This window comes from Daldinia vernicosa (genome assembly GCF_022497035.1).
Source record: "Daldinia vernicosa strain CBS 139.73 unplaced genomic scaffold F5Y00scaffold_3, whole genome shotgun sequence".
Lineage (NCBI taxonomy): Eukaryota > Fungi > Ascomycota > Sordariomycetes > Xylariales > Hypoxylaceae > Daldinia > Daldinia vernicosa.
Window position 1 is genome coordinate 459,079 of NW_025953919.1, and position 12,219 is coordinate 471,297.

The window sequence follows — 12,219 nt, forward strand, 5'->3', positions numbered from 1 at the left end:
CTTCTTCTCAATCCTTTCCTCATTATGTAACTATGTGATATAGTTCGTATTATAGTTCGTACCATGATTTAACGGTTAGTCCCAACTCTGTGGCAAAGGGAGAGAAGGCAACCCTCAGCACAATTGATGACACTTTCAATTGATGACAATTTGACTCTCGCCTAGGCAGCTGCATAGGTACAATGCATAGGTACAATATATACCTAAAATACCTAAAGCACATGTACTTACCTCTGCGCCGGACAACAACCTCTTCGGACTACATCTCGCAACATATCGCAACATCTCGCAATATCTCACAATTATATACCTACCTGCATTGCAACCCATTAATATAATATCACAATAGTTCGTATTGACTTTTGGTATAAATACGTCTAATTCATCTCCCTCATTTGTTGTTTTCCCCCAAGCAAAGAGGGTTCCAATCAGTCATTGGAACCCTCTTCCGGATTCCGTATCAGCTATATCATATATGATATGGCCCCATTTAATAGCACATCATTATTCGAGTAAGCTACTCTCGTCCAAGCTATCTTGTCCTCACGAATTAAGAGCTAATCATTTAATAAAGTAACGCTCGCTTCAAGTTGCGGCAGTCTCATCGAATGCAGGGCATCTTGAAGATATTATCTATCAGGCGGCGCAAGAGTCATGTTGATGATGAAGGGGATTCTAATGATGTCGTTGATAATGATGACCAGTCATCTATCGGCAACCCAGTCAGCCCTGCTGATTCCAGCGCCGCTATGACCAATATCAGCGATGCCAACAGCGATACTCCAAAGCTCGAGGCTAGCGTAACTCATTCACTTGGGGAGATCCGATCCGAGGGGAATGTTTCTGACTTATTCCTTCTTCCCCAAGAGCTGTTTGACAACATAACTAGCTACCTCACCCACGCCAACATCGTATGCCTAGCCCTCGTCAATAAAGAATTAATGTCACGTTTCTTGCATTCGTGTACGGAGCTTGAGCTACTGGACCCCAGCGAAACCTCTCCATATAAAGCTCTAAACGCATTTGTTAAGAAAATGGATGGCTCTAAGAGTAAGATCCGAGGGTCGTTGCTTAGCCTTTTAGACTATGATTTATTAGATCTCGTCTATTGCTATAAGTGCAAAGTGCTCCACGATCCATTCCTTACATTCAAAGACCGCGCTTTTGCGCCGCGGAAAGCCCCTAAATGTATCGATTGGTCTGTGGAGCATCATATGCCCTCGCGCGCAACTAGAAAGTTGCTTCGTACTATTACAAAACACCGAATTCATGGTGCTGAATATAGACATCTATTGCAGCAGGTCAATAATACACAGACATCGTACCAAAAGGGATTCATGGTTCAGTATTCCCTGCGCATAAGATATCGCGACGATGATTTAATTCTCAGAAAGCAGCAAGTGGTCTCCTCCATCGATAAGTCAGTGCTGGCACTATGGTTGTTCAGACAGATACTACGAGATACAACACCACACGCGCTTGTATCGTTGCCCAGGGTTTATCCACTATGCAATCATCGGGATTGGAATAGTATCTACGCGCCGATGGTAAAGCGGTGGACCGAGCCCTTTTGCACCGCCGATCATTCTGGTGAAATCGAGGTACGGCATTTACCATCTTGTTTTAATAGCGAGTCGTTCGACGCATCAAAACAGGATGGGCACATGATCTACGAAAGATTGAAATGGTTATCTTCTGGGACTAAATGGAATCACATGGACGTGCCCGCGCTGCTGGGAGATGTTCTGGGCTGTCGCAAATGTACGACTGATTATAGCATCGATGTCGTCCCCTTGCCGGAGCCTTTCAACTGGGGCTTTATCCTAACAACGTGGTTGGACGTTGGTAAGATTGACTTCTGTAAGAAATGGGATAGCCATCGAGACCCTCTGATTGGTCGAGGGGTCAAACGGGACTTCATTTACGGCGATATATGTGAGAGATTCGAGGACATAACATCGAAGCACGATTATCGGCCCAAGATCAGCGAGCTTAATATAGAGAGGATGCACAATTACGGATGGAGTACACGGGCAATGGGCGGGAAAGAAAAATACATCAACTGGAGTTCGGGACACACCTGCAATCCGCAGACGGGTCAGATAGAGGATCCGGATCCGCTAGATGAAGCGGATTACTGACGAGATAATACCTCACCCAGGTATCATCACCGCCAAAGCTCGGGAATATGATGTCCCTAATAATTTGACCTCGACAAAGCGGTATTTATACGCATGATTGGGCGTTTCAGGGTCATGGGAGGTCTTTTGTTTTGACAGGAAACTAATGGAATAGGTTAGGTCATGGAGTCTATAGGTCCGCATTGAAACCAATATATGATTAATATTAGCGTCTTCCTATATATATGAGGAGAGTATCAACATCTAGTTTTGAAGCCTATACGAATCATTTCGCCTTCGTCTCTCGTGGGTCCATCCATGCTAATACGCCTCAAGTACCGAGTTTTGCGACACTCGGAATATCTCTGAAATCGCATGGCGCGGTAAACTACACCAGCAGTTTATATCTTCCACATTCACTTCAGCGGCGGGAACGTCCTCAGAAAGTGGGTCGGGCACTCATAGCCCGAGGGATTGTGATGTAGATACTGCTGATGGTAATCCTCAGCATCCCACCATTGGTCAGCGGGCACAATTTCGGTAACAACAGCGCCTTTATACCATTGCTCGCTGACCTGCTGCGTGATTTCGCGCGCAATGCGTTCCTGCTCGGGGCTGTGGTAATAGATGGCGCTGCGGTACTGAGGCCCGACATCGGGGCCCTGGCGGTTAGCCGTCGTCGGATCGTGTAGCCGGTAGAAGAACTCGAGGATCTGCCGGTAGGTTATGCGCGAAGGGTCGTAGTGCAGCTGTACACTCTCGGCGTCTGTTGCGATTACGATGGCATATTAGCTGATACCTATTCAGAAGTAGAGAGGAGAGAAAAGAAAAGGGGACGACAAAGACAAGGAAGAAGGAAGGGATAGGAGAGAGAAACGTACGGCCCGTTTGCCCCGAGCACACGACGCGGTAGGTCGGACCTTTTAGGTCGCCGCCAGTGTACCCGACACGGGCATCGTAGAGGCCCTTGCCGTCGAAGTGCTTGCGGTATAAGTGCTCTACGCCCCAAAAGCAGCCGGCGGCGAGAGTGGCCTTCTCGGCGCCCTCGGGGACCGCGGACGCGGACGCACCGTTGGTGCCACCCCCGTTAGTATCGGCGGTTATTCCTAAGCGCGTACTAGACATGAAGGGTCGGAAGAACCGCGACACGAAGTTGGGCATGGTGAAGGCCATTATTGCGATGCGACAGCGAGCTGCAATTGCGACTAACTACGATTGCGTTGCGGGCGCAATGGCGATAAGATAAGGGCTTCGGTTACGACGGTGACTGTTAGGTATTTAGGTATATAATATAATGCGGTTGACGATATGGTCATAAATAAACTGATGAAGCTAGGTAACTTGGAAATATTAGGAATAGGTTCGAAATAATTGCAGTATTTATTATTTACCTATCTTGCTTGTGCTGTTAGTGTAAGGTGGTAGGTTAGATATCCTAATGTGGTTGCTTGATTCCACATCAGAGGCTCATAGACTTCCAAATGGAGGGGCACGACTCCCGCGAACAATGACAAATCTCGCTCGACGCCACCCCTCTACAAAATGATGCGATATACACTAATTCGAGTAACAACCTTGGGTACATCCTAGGTTAGGGAACGTAAATATGTGGTCCGTGCCATCCTAAGCTTCCTGCTTTGCACCACTAGGTAATCCGTACCGCGGATTCCAAATGTGCTTCACCTTACATAATGTAAGCCCTTAGGTACCTACGTACTCAGCTCAGCTCAGCCCAGCCCTACGAAGATTCCATCTATCCATGTTAATATGTAAAAATAATTTAGATCTTGATCTTGATGACCTCAATTCGTATTTGGCTAGGCCAACGAGAGGGGATAATATTGGGACAATTCGAAAATTATTTACAATGTTTTACAATCCCCCCCCAACCGATTTGGAATCAGTCAAGACCCAAGACCTCAGCTCGTCTTAATAGTTACCTACTTACTTGTTATGTATATCGTGACGTCTCGCTGCATCATGACAATCCCGTACCATCAAACTTGAGTTAGGGCTCGTGATGAGAATTTCTGAAATTGTATCATTTCTCTAACATATCATTGAAGAGGCATAATCGAGGCATTTAAGCATGTCCCCTTTCCACGCAACTCTACCCATGGGCGAGTCAGTTCTTATGAACACGGTGTTGCCATTCCAAACATCTCGACCATCAACGACGTCACTGCTTCCTTGGTTCATCATGCAGTTTGCAGTTTACAGTTTACAGTCTGCAGTCTGCAGTCTGCAGTCTGCAATGCGGTCACAGTCCCGTCACGCTGGACCGGTATCTGTATGCGCCCTCAAGTCTCGCCCACGACAAGGGGTTCCTTGGCACGTTGCAGAAACCCTGTGGGGGATCCCTGCGCGCAAGACAATTCAGAAGAAGATCGAGGGCATGTCCAGACGATAGCTCGTGCCACGTTCCAACTCGCGTTTCAGGCGATAGGAAATTGCAAGCGGACGCGGTTCGGTTCTTCTTACTACGCTCGCATCGTGAGGCCTCACCCAAATAATGACGTCGGTACTTACCTCCTGATCGGATAAAACTCGCTCGATCTCTGGGGCAGATCGATCTGCTTAGGGGGTATATTCGACATTATTCGGTTTGCGTTTTGCACAGTACATTTTTTTGGTTCGGTATCATCCCTACCTGCTTCTTGCTTGCTCTTTGCCAAAGCGCATAATATAATTTGCTTGCGCAATTGGCCTGTGGGACTACATCCGCGTATATCGCCATCAACGACAACCCCCTATATATATATTCACATATATTCACATCATCTTCGCTACAAGTTCACCGCCAAAATGCTGACTAACCGTCGCTCGACGTTGATGATATCGCCGAACGGCAACGGCCGCCCGAACCACCACGGCGCGCCGCCTACCCTCAGCAGCGCGAAGCCGGAAAACGAACCTCACTGCACCGCCCCGTCTATCTTGACATCTACGATGCCGACGCTGCCCGGCTACCGCGTCGCGCGCGTCCTAGGTGCCGTATACGGCTCTACTACTTACGCGCTGAAAGACACCAAGGCCCTGCTAAAAGGGGCAGCGGCAGGCGGCGAGGTCAAAAGTCTAACGCATATCATGTACAACGCGCGGGACCAAGCTGTCGACAGAATGACACGGGACTGCGTGTCGCGCGGCGCGAACGCCGTTATCGGCCTGGACTTCGAGGAGAAGGAGGTACTGGGTTTCGTCCAGGTCTCAGTCTCGGGCACCGCCGTCTACGTTGAGAAGCAGCTAGAGAACCCGTTCTTGCCCGAATGACACTACCTAGGGGTCGCCCGTCTATAATATTATGCGCGCGTTCGATAGGTTCGTTAATATATTTTCGCTTCTTGGTGCGTTAATGTGGGTGGACTCGATATCTTTATCTTGGTTGGGGTGTATTTTGGATATATGTAGAGTCCCGCAATTTCAGGAATCACTAAGTTGCTGCATACATACTACAGGGACTATATTTAGTGGTCCAGACTACAGTTACATACATATGCGGTAATGTGTGCCGGGACCGCGTCACACGGATACGAAGAGCCTGGACTCGGGGTCGGGGTCGGGGTCGGAGTCCTTGAACCAGGATCGTGGAGATGAGGGAGATATGAGTGTAACGGTTGGATTGTGCTGGCTATACATACATACGTGTATTGGGTAGATATACCATTGGCAACAGCAGTTGAGGTTTGTTGCTGGGACAGAATCGAATCATAATAAGAGTTCACCGTGCCATTGTATATTTAGGTGCATATAGGTGCATATAAGCTTAGTTAATATTTCCAAATGAGGCTCTTTGCAGCCATGTTCTTTTTGAATCTAGAATCATAGTCATTGGCTCGGTTATCTCACAGTTGCTTACCTACCTACCTATGAATCTTAAATACCCTCCTATTCTTACGATAATATCAGGGGCGACATAAGGCTGCCACTGCACGACATGGTATATTTCGGATGTGACACAGCATTTATGATTAATATAATACATACCGGCCAAGACTCTCTTAACGAACGATCAATGACGATATTATTCCGACCCAAAATGAACCTCGTTCTGGACGAATTTGTGATATAGCTTCGGAAAGTTAACATGTCCAACTCGTGACTTATATCTAATTTCGACAAGTGACACCCAAGATGCTCGATTGCTGTACGCACCTACATACGTAAACCTCCGACTCGTGCCAACAAAAGTCCAGATCCGTATGTATACTATGTAGGTAATTCTGTACGACATCCCCCTTGCCACAAAGTACGTAGGTACTCAGCCAAATTTGGTCTTCCGAATTCGCTGTTCGCCTTAAACATCCATCCACTTCGTCCTGTTGTGATACGTGGGAGCCCCCGTCCCCACGGGGAAGGGGAGGGCATCGGGGCCAAAAAGGCTAAATGAAATAAGCTTTTGAAGCTCCCCGGATAGGGGTCCGCCTTATGTATGTACCTAAGTATGTATATATGTATGTCGTAGGTTAGGTATGTATGTATGTGCGTGTCACATTCCCGTTCTGGGGGGACATCATATCAGGGTCTGGTCTAGAAGCGCTATTTATAGAAAAATTCGCCCGTTTCGGGACCGCATGTTATATAGTGCTCTTTCGGACGTTTTTTTTTTTCTTCATGCGGGTTCGCGGCTGGGTGGATCGCGTCTGGGACTTGCCGGTGCTGAGGTCCCGATGTTCCTGGAGCTAGTATCGTGCGGATTGGCGACGATATGCTGGAATCGGTACGGGCCTCATATCGCCCCGTCGATGTAATCGATAGATGCCGCGCCTAGATCAGTTTGAGTCGTACTCGGCTATGAAGGTTGTCTAGTCTACGAGCAGTGCGCTATCAATAGCAATGACAGATGTTGATTATATTCACTATACTATTAAATCAAGATCGAGTACCTAATTCCATACTAGGCCGAAGGTGTTAATGGTTTGAAGCTTGAGGTCACGACGTAATCATGATTGAGATAATAAATAATAATAGCATTCTATTAGAATTAAGCAATAGCGACACTACAGTACTTCGAAGAGTGTAGACACAAAAGCTATAAAGATTTTATTTTAGTATGATGCGCCTGACATTCTTAATCGTGAAGGTATCGCATGCTAGCCCGGGGGGTGGATTCTAATGAATTAATGCTTCCGTCTGAACAACCGTGGAACTTTTTTTCCTCAATTAAATATGCCCGTCCCTTTAGTGATATCATTGTAACGCCGGTAAAATGCCAACTGTCTCCGAGGTAACTGATAATAATCCCTCAATAACCCCCTGATCATTTCTTCGTAAAGCTTTTAGCCAGAAGGCTATCAAAATGTAAATCAAGACCTCGAAGCAGAGGCCGACGAGGCGCTCCCAGGGGCCTCTAGGTTTTAAAATGAAAAAATAAAGGATATTGGCACTGATGATGCCCATTAGGGAATCCGGTGTCTGTTGCAGATTCGATACGCCAAAAGCTCGAATTGACGTCTAGGTGTGTGTGCTGTTCCAAGACGAACAGCAGGCGAGTGAAGACGAAGTGTAACGGAGAAATAGCATGGTCTCGTGAGGTAGTCTCCTCAGAGACTAAACGAGTGGGAGTGGTTTTGGTCCCAGGGCCGTGGGACCCCGTAGTATTGAAAGTCGTCCTTTTTTCTTTCCTTTAAACCCAACAACACGCGCTCTTCCCCTTATATCAACGCGGAGACGGCTTCATCCGCTTAATGGATATGGATATGTGTCGCGTGTGCTGTTACCAAATGTTGAGGCATAGGTACTTGAGGCTTGTTTTGAGGATGGCAGTACCAACAGCTGCCTGTCGTGTACTCGGTTCCACAGTTGCCACACGTATGCATCTGCATATTGTCGATATATTTGCTGTTTTCCTCTGGGTGGGATGTATGTATGCTATGATAGCCGGCGGGTTAGGTGCACCTATTGCTGCCAAGTCAGATAAGACTTTTTTTTATTCTCCTAGGCGATGGGACGGAGGCGTGGGCCGGTTCAACTTACGAGCACTATACTGGGATACTGGGTTCGGTGTTTCTCTAGATTTCCTATTGAGATGGGAGCACGAACACGTGAAGGGAGTGTTTAGATATTAAAAGTTGAAGCTGTAGTTGTGGCTGAGGCGACGAGGAGAAGATTGTACGTTTGATGCGTTTGATGGAAGAATAAATTCAAAGCGACGGCTCTCCCCTCCGTTTCTGGGGAAGCTAGACTAGAAATTGTATGCTGGGGGGTTTGCTCAGCAAGGTCCAAGTTCCCTTGAGGGATGGATCGTCTGTGTGGATTAACAACTTTAATATCCATCCCAATTTGGCTCTAATGCACGATCCATCAATAACTTCACGATGGCTGGCGGGCTAGACCCACCAACACCACCTGCCTACTACAGTACTACTACATACAATACTATGTAAGGGTCTTTGCCAATAGCGCGACGGGTACCTACAACACCAGGCAGGCCAAGCAGAGAAGCCAGGCAAATACCTAGGTAGGTATACATATATGCATACACTACATATGTATAGGCAGCTTAGGCAGGATAGGACAGGGAATAGATGGAATGGATTGCCGCCTAAGCGAATGGAGAGAAAGGTAACTCTACATACAGGCTTAGGTCGAATTTATTTAGGAAGCATGTCCCGTCCCAATATGCTAGTTTACGCTACAGACGTGCCAAAGACAGAAGCTGACCACGTTTACCACGTGGTGCTCGCCTAGAATGCCCGTCTTATTCGGCATCGTCGGCTCCTACCGAGTCTGACCACTGGCCCTGCGAGGGTGCGATGTTTAAGACGCAGCCAAGACCGCGGGATACCTTTTCGGCCGATATCGTATCACATCCCCATTCGCAGGAATGGAATTCGATGGAAAAAAAGAGAGCCGTGGTAGCCAAAGACACATAAGACACATCAGAAATAATAAAGTCGATCACCAAAAGACGGGTTTGGCAGGGTGCGGGAATATTGGGCTGTACCTATGTTTGCTGTGAGGTAGGTAGGTTAGGTATTTTTGGCGAACTGCGAACTGGCAAATCGCGGGCTTGCTCGCTTGCGATAGCTTGTATGGACATAATTAAAAGCTTTTCTGGGGATAAACGATAAACGGACCGGATGCGGTGTTTGCGTCTCCTGATCGTGTCCACCTCGCCCGTGAGAGATACCCTCCAAGACGATCTCTCGGAGAAGCCAAGTGTGATGGGCCACCACAGGAACGACAGAACGAGTGATGGGCAGAGGACAATGCACACATTAATCAAAGAAATTGGGACGGGTTCCTAATCGAGCCACGTTCCCCATTTATACTTATCATACTTATAGGTCCTCGTAAGAATTTATAGGCTTGGCACATCGTGAGCTCCGATTTTCTACTTCCCAAAGTTCTATCGGTGTGTACGAAATACTGCAAAATACGGAATATAGAAAAGAAATAAAAATAAAAATAAAAATATGCTGCAAATATCTGCTACCTAATATCCGCAATTGTCTCCATTTAGTATCTACCCGTTCATACCTACCAAGTACCTAATCTGCCCAGCATCTGCCAGCGCGCATGGTCTTGCATGGCTGCATGGTGAGGCTCTCGTATTTGAACGACAATCGCGTCAATCTTGTCAATCTTGTCAATCGTGGAAAAAACGCAATCGCTAGGCTTGAAAGTCTTATTAATACCCTCCCTATTCCCCTGCTGATCTTGCTCGTCTCGGCCCCAACTGCGTGTTCCCCCTCTCGCAATCACTTGAACGTGTCTAGGCGAACCGTCCTCACCCAATTACAGCGCTGCCGCCGCCCAACGTGCATCTGGTTCATATCCGTCTAAAATCCGAGTTGCTCTATTGCTCTACATTCTCCGAAGCTGACGGTCCTGCAGTGCATCGAGCGGGTGCGCTTTTCCTGGGTCTCACTGCTTTGGATCGATTCTGGACAAGACATGAAAAATGAACCATTGACGATGTTTCGTGGCGTATTATGGTAATAATAAAACTTGACCGGCGTGAAAATCTTCATTGGGAGAACGCGTCCGTTGTGGGACTTCTTCACCTTCCGAGTGGCGCCAAATCAAGCTATTTAGTCCAAGCCCGCCTACATAGTAACAGCGGATATGAGATCCGTAGCGCGGACCTAAACTAGACAGGATCCCTAGGCGAGCTTCTTTTTTAGTCTATTCGTAATTCAACGGTTTTAATAATAGCTTCCAAGGCATTTGCCAAGATGGCCAAGTTGTTGATCGAGGTCCCCTGACCCGGCAGTTTGGTTGAAGCCAGAGGCAATCCTTCGAAGCCGCGACGAGGATAAATACACAGTACCCACCGGCATGACTCCCGAGAGAACAGTGCTCTGCTTCCTAGTTCGAGTGGTAGCGATGCGAGTGATAGACCAAGCTAATCTTGTGTGATGCTAATCTTGTATGATGTAGCTCCACCGTGCCGAAGATCTCGAGACGCGTACATAGTACGACTTTAAAATTATGGTAAAAGTCTGCTTGTAATCGGATGGGGTACTTCGTATAGTCTTGTTGTCTTGTAGCTGACATCCCGAAAGTATGATCTACGGAACATACATGAGACTATCCGACATCCCGAGCCATACAGCCATACTTATGAAAGAAGTACACAGTAATTGAATTGTTGCCGCCGTAAGAATCGACTATTACGTCTCGTCAGCTCGTCAAGAACAATTCGAAAACAGCATTAGAATAGTACAACTATGACGTAACGTAGCAGTCTTCCAATTAGGATATTTACGATACAGAATTGTCGTCGCCATCGGTAATTCCCTATGTCCAAAATATCGACTTTCATACAGGACTTTCATACAGGAGGGTATAGTTGAGGGCGTCGAAAAAATAGTATGAGAGACGGGGGGTTACACCCCGAGTTCAACCTTGCATCTGAACATATCAGCGATGGAAGATGGTAGGATTGAATGTTACCGCGACATAACTTCGCGCTTGCTGGGCTTGGAGCCGAAGATCTAGCCGAGTTCGGGAAGTATACCTAATTCGTAAGGTTGCTTACTTACCTATAGCGCCTACGCATGCAACCTCTCGGCCTCCACAGCGTCAGAGCGTGTAGATTTTAAGACTATATTGATCACGACATAAGCCTGCAGTGCTATAGGAGTTTATGTATATCATCACTTGTTCTTTTCAAAAATCTACTCAATTATAATATGACGCTAAAGTGACCAAGTTAATTGCATGAAAACGCGCTTATTCAATTATTCATTATAAGTTACAAAACCGAAGTGACGAATTCTTCATCTAGAGTTGCAGCAACGATATCCCTAGAATAGGAAGGGCTCACTAAAATCGAAAGGAGCACATAATTGGAAAAGAGGTTGAAAATTTAAGAAAAGATAGGATGCACGAAAGAAGAAGGGGGAAAAAACCCCCCCATTTACCAAGTCAACGATTGCGACCTACCTTTTCGCAGAGGATTCAAATCCTAAACTTTTTTTTTCTTTTCCCTTGAAGGGGACGCAACATTCGCATCAACTAATGCGAACACGACGATCGTACCCACATAAGCAGGTAGCTTACAGTCTTTAGCGTACCTAATGTACTATGTAAAAAGTTGCCGGGCTGTATTTATACCTCTACCTCTCAAAAAAAGAAAAACTAGATAGCGGAGTTAAGTCTCGGTATAAGAGAAAAATTTTATTTCAATAAAACGCTATTATGCCGGCCTTACTATTTAGACTAATCCCATATGGAAATTCTATACGCCTAAAGCCGAATTCGAATCCTTCGGCATTTAAAAGGTGTGATTATATTCGGGAAAGATGATCTTCCACGTCGCCGAAAGTATTACAGTTGAGGTAGACTAAATAATTAATACGAAATTAGATAAGCATCTTAGGCGTAACTCTATCATCCGATCAGTTCAGTTATTAGTATATCCAACTAAAGAGTCGAGCATCAACGCTATTTATAACGAATGTTACACTTCTGTCTACCTTCTTGTCATATATTTAAATAGAACCGTGATCAATGAGGCTCTAAGAGCCACTCATACTAAAACACATATCATTCCAACTAGTGTCAAAACCTAGAAAGTCAGCAATTTCTATACTTACCTCTCAGTAAGCTGCTAAGATATTGAAAAGCATGTCTGCTAGTTTTTGGTAGTCAA

General features: G+C 46.3%; 4 protein-coding genes across 4 annotated transcripts; 3 read left to right on the forward strand and 1 right to left on the reverse strand.

Moving 5' to 3' along the window:
- Positions 1-318: 318 nt before the first annotated feature.
- On the forward strand, positions 319-2,253 carry F5Y00DRAFT_101550 (uncharacterized protein). The gene is made up of 2 exons (XM_048003790.1): positions 319-512; positions 575-2,253. Exons 1-2 carry the CDS (start codon positions 481-483, stop codon positions 2,139-2,141), a joined length of 1,599 nt encoding a protein of 532 aa, XP_047869377.1. The 5' UTR covers positions 319-480; the 3' UTR covers positions 2,142-2,253.
- Positions 2,254-2,430: 177 nt separating this feature from the next.
- On the reverse strand, positions 2,431-3,376 carry F5Y00DRAFT_101478 (PMSR-domain-containing protein). Its single transcript, XM_048003789.1, has 2 exons — positions 3,002-3,376; positions 2,431-2,886 (listed from the first exon to the last, which is right to left on the reverse strand). The coding sequence occupies exons 1-2, from the start codon at positions 3,291-3,293 to the stop codon at positions 2,537-2,539; spliced, it is 642 nt and encodes a 213-aa protein (XP_047869378.1). The 5' UTR covers positions 3,294-3,376; the 3' UTR covers positions 2,431-2,536.
- Positions 3,377-4,728: 1,352 nt separating this feature from the next.
- Positions 4,729-5,981, forward strand: F5Y00DRAFT_101556 (uncharacterized protein). The gene has a single exon (XM_048003791.1). The coding sequence runs from the start codon at positions 4,926-4,928 to the stop codon at positions 5,388-5,390; it is 465 nt and encodes a 154-aa protein (XP_047869379.1). The 5' UTR covers positions 4,729-4,925; the 3' UTR covers positions 5,391-5,981.
- Positions 5,982-7,661: 1,680 nt separating this feature from the next.
- F5Y00DRAFT_101573 (uncharacterized protein) lies at positions 7,662-8,388 on the forward strand. Its single transcript, XM_048003792.1, has one exon. The coding sequence runs from the start codon at positions 7,805-7,807 to the stop codon at positions 8,183-8,185; it is 381 nt and encodes a 126-aa protein (XP_047869380.1). The 5' UTR covers positions 7,662-7,804; the 3' UTR covers positions 8,186-8,388.
- The last annotated feature ends 3,831 nt before the right edge of the window (positions 8,389-12,219 follow it).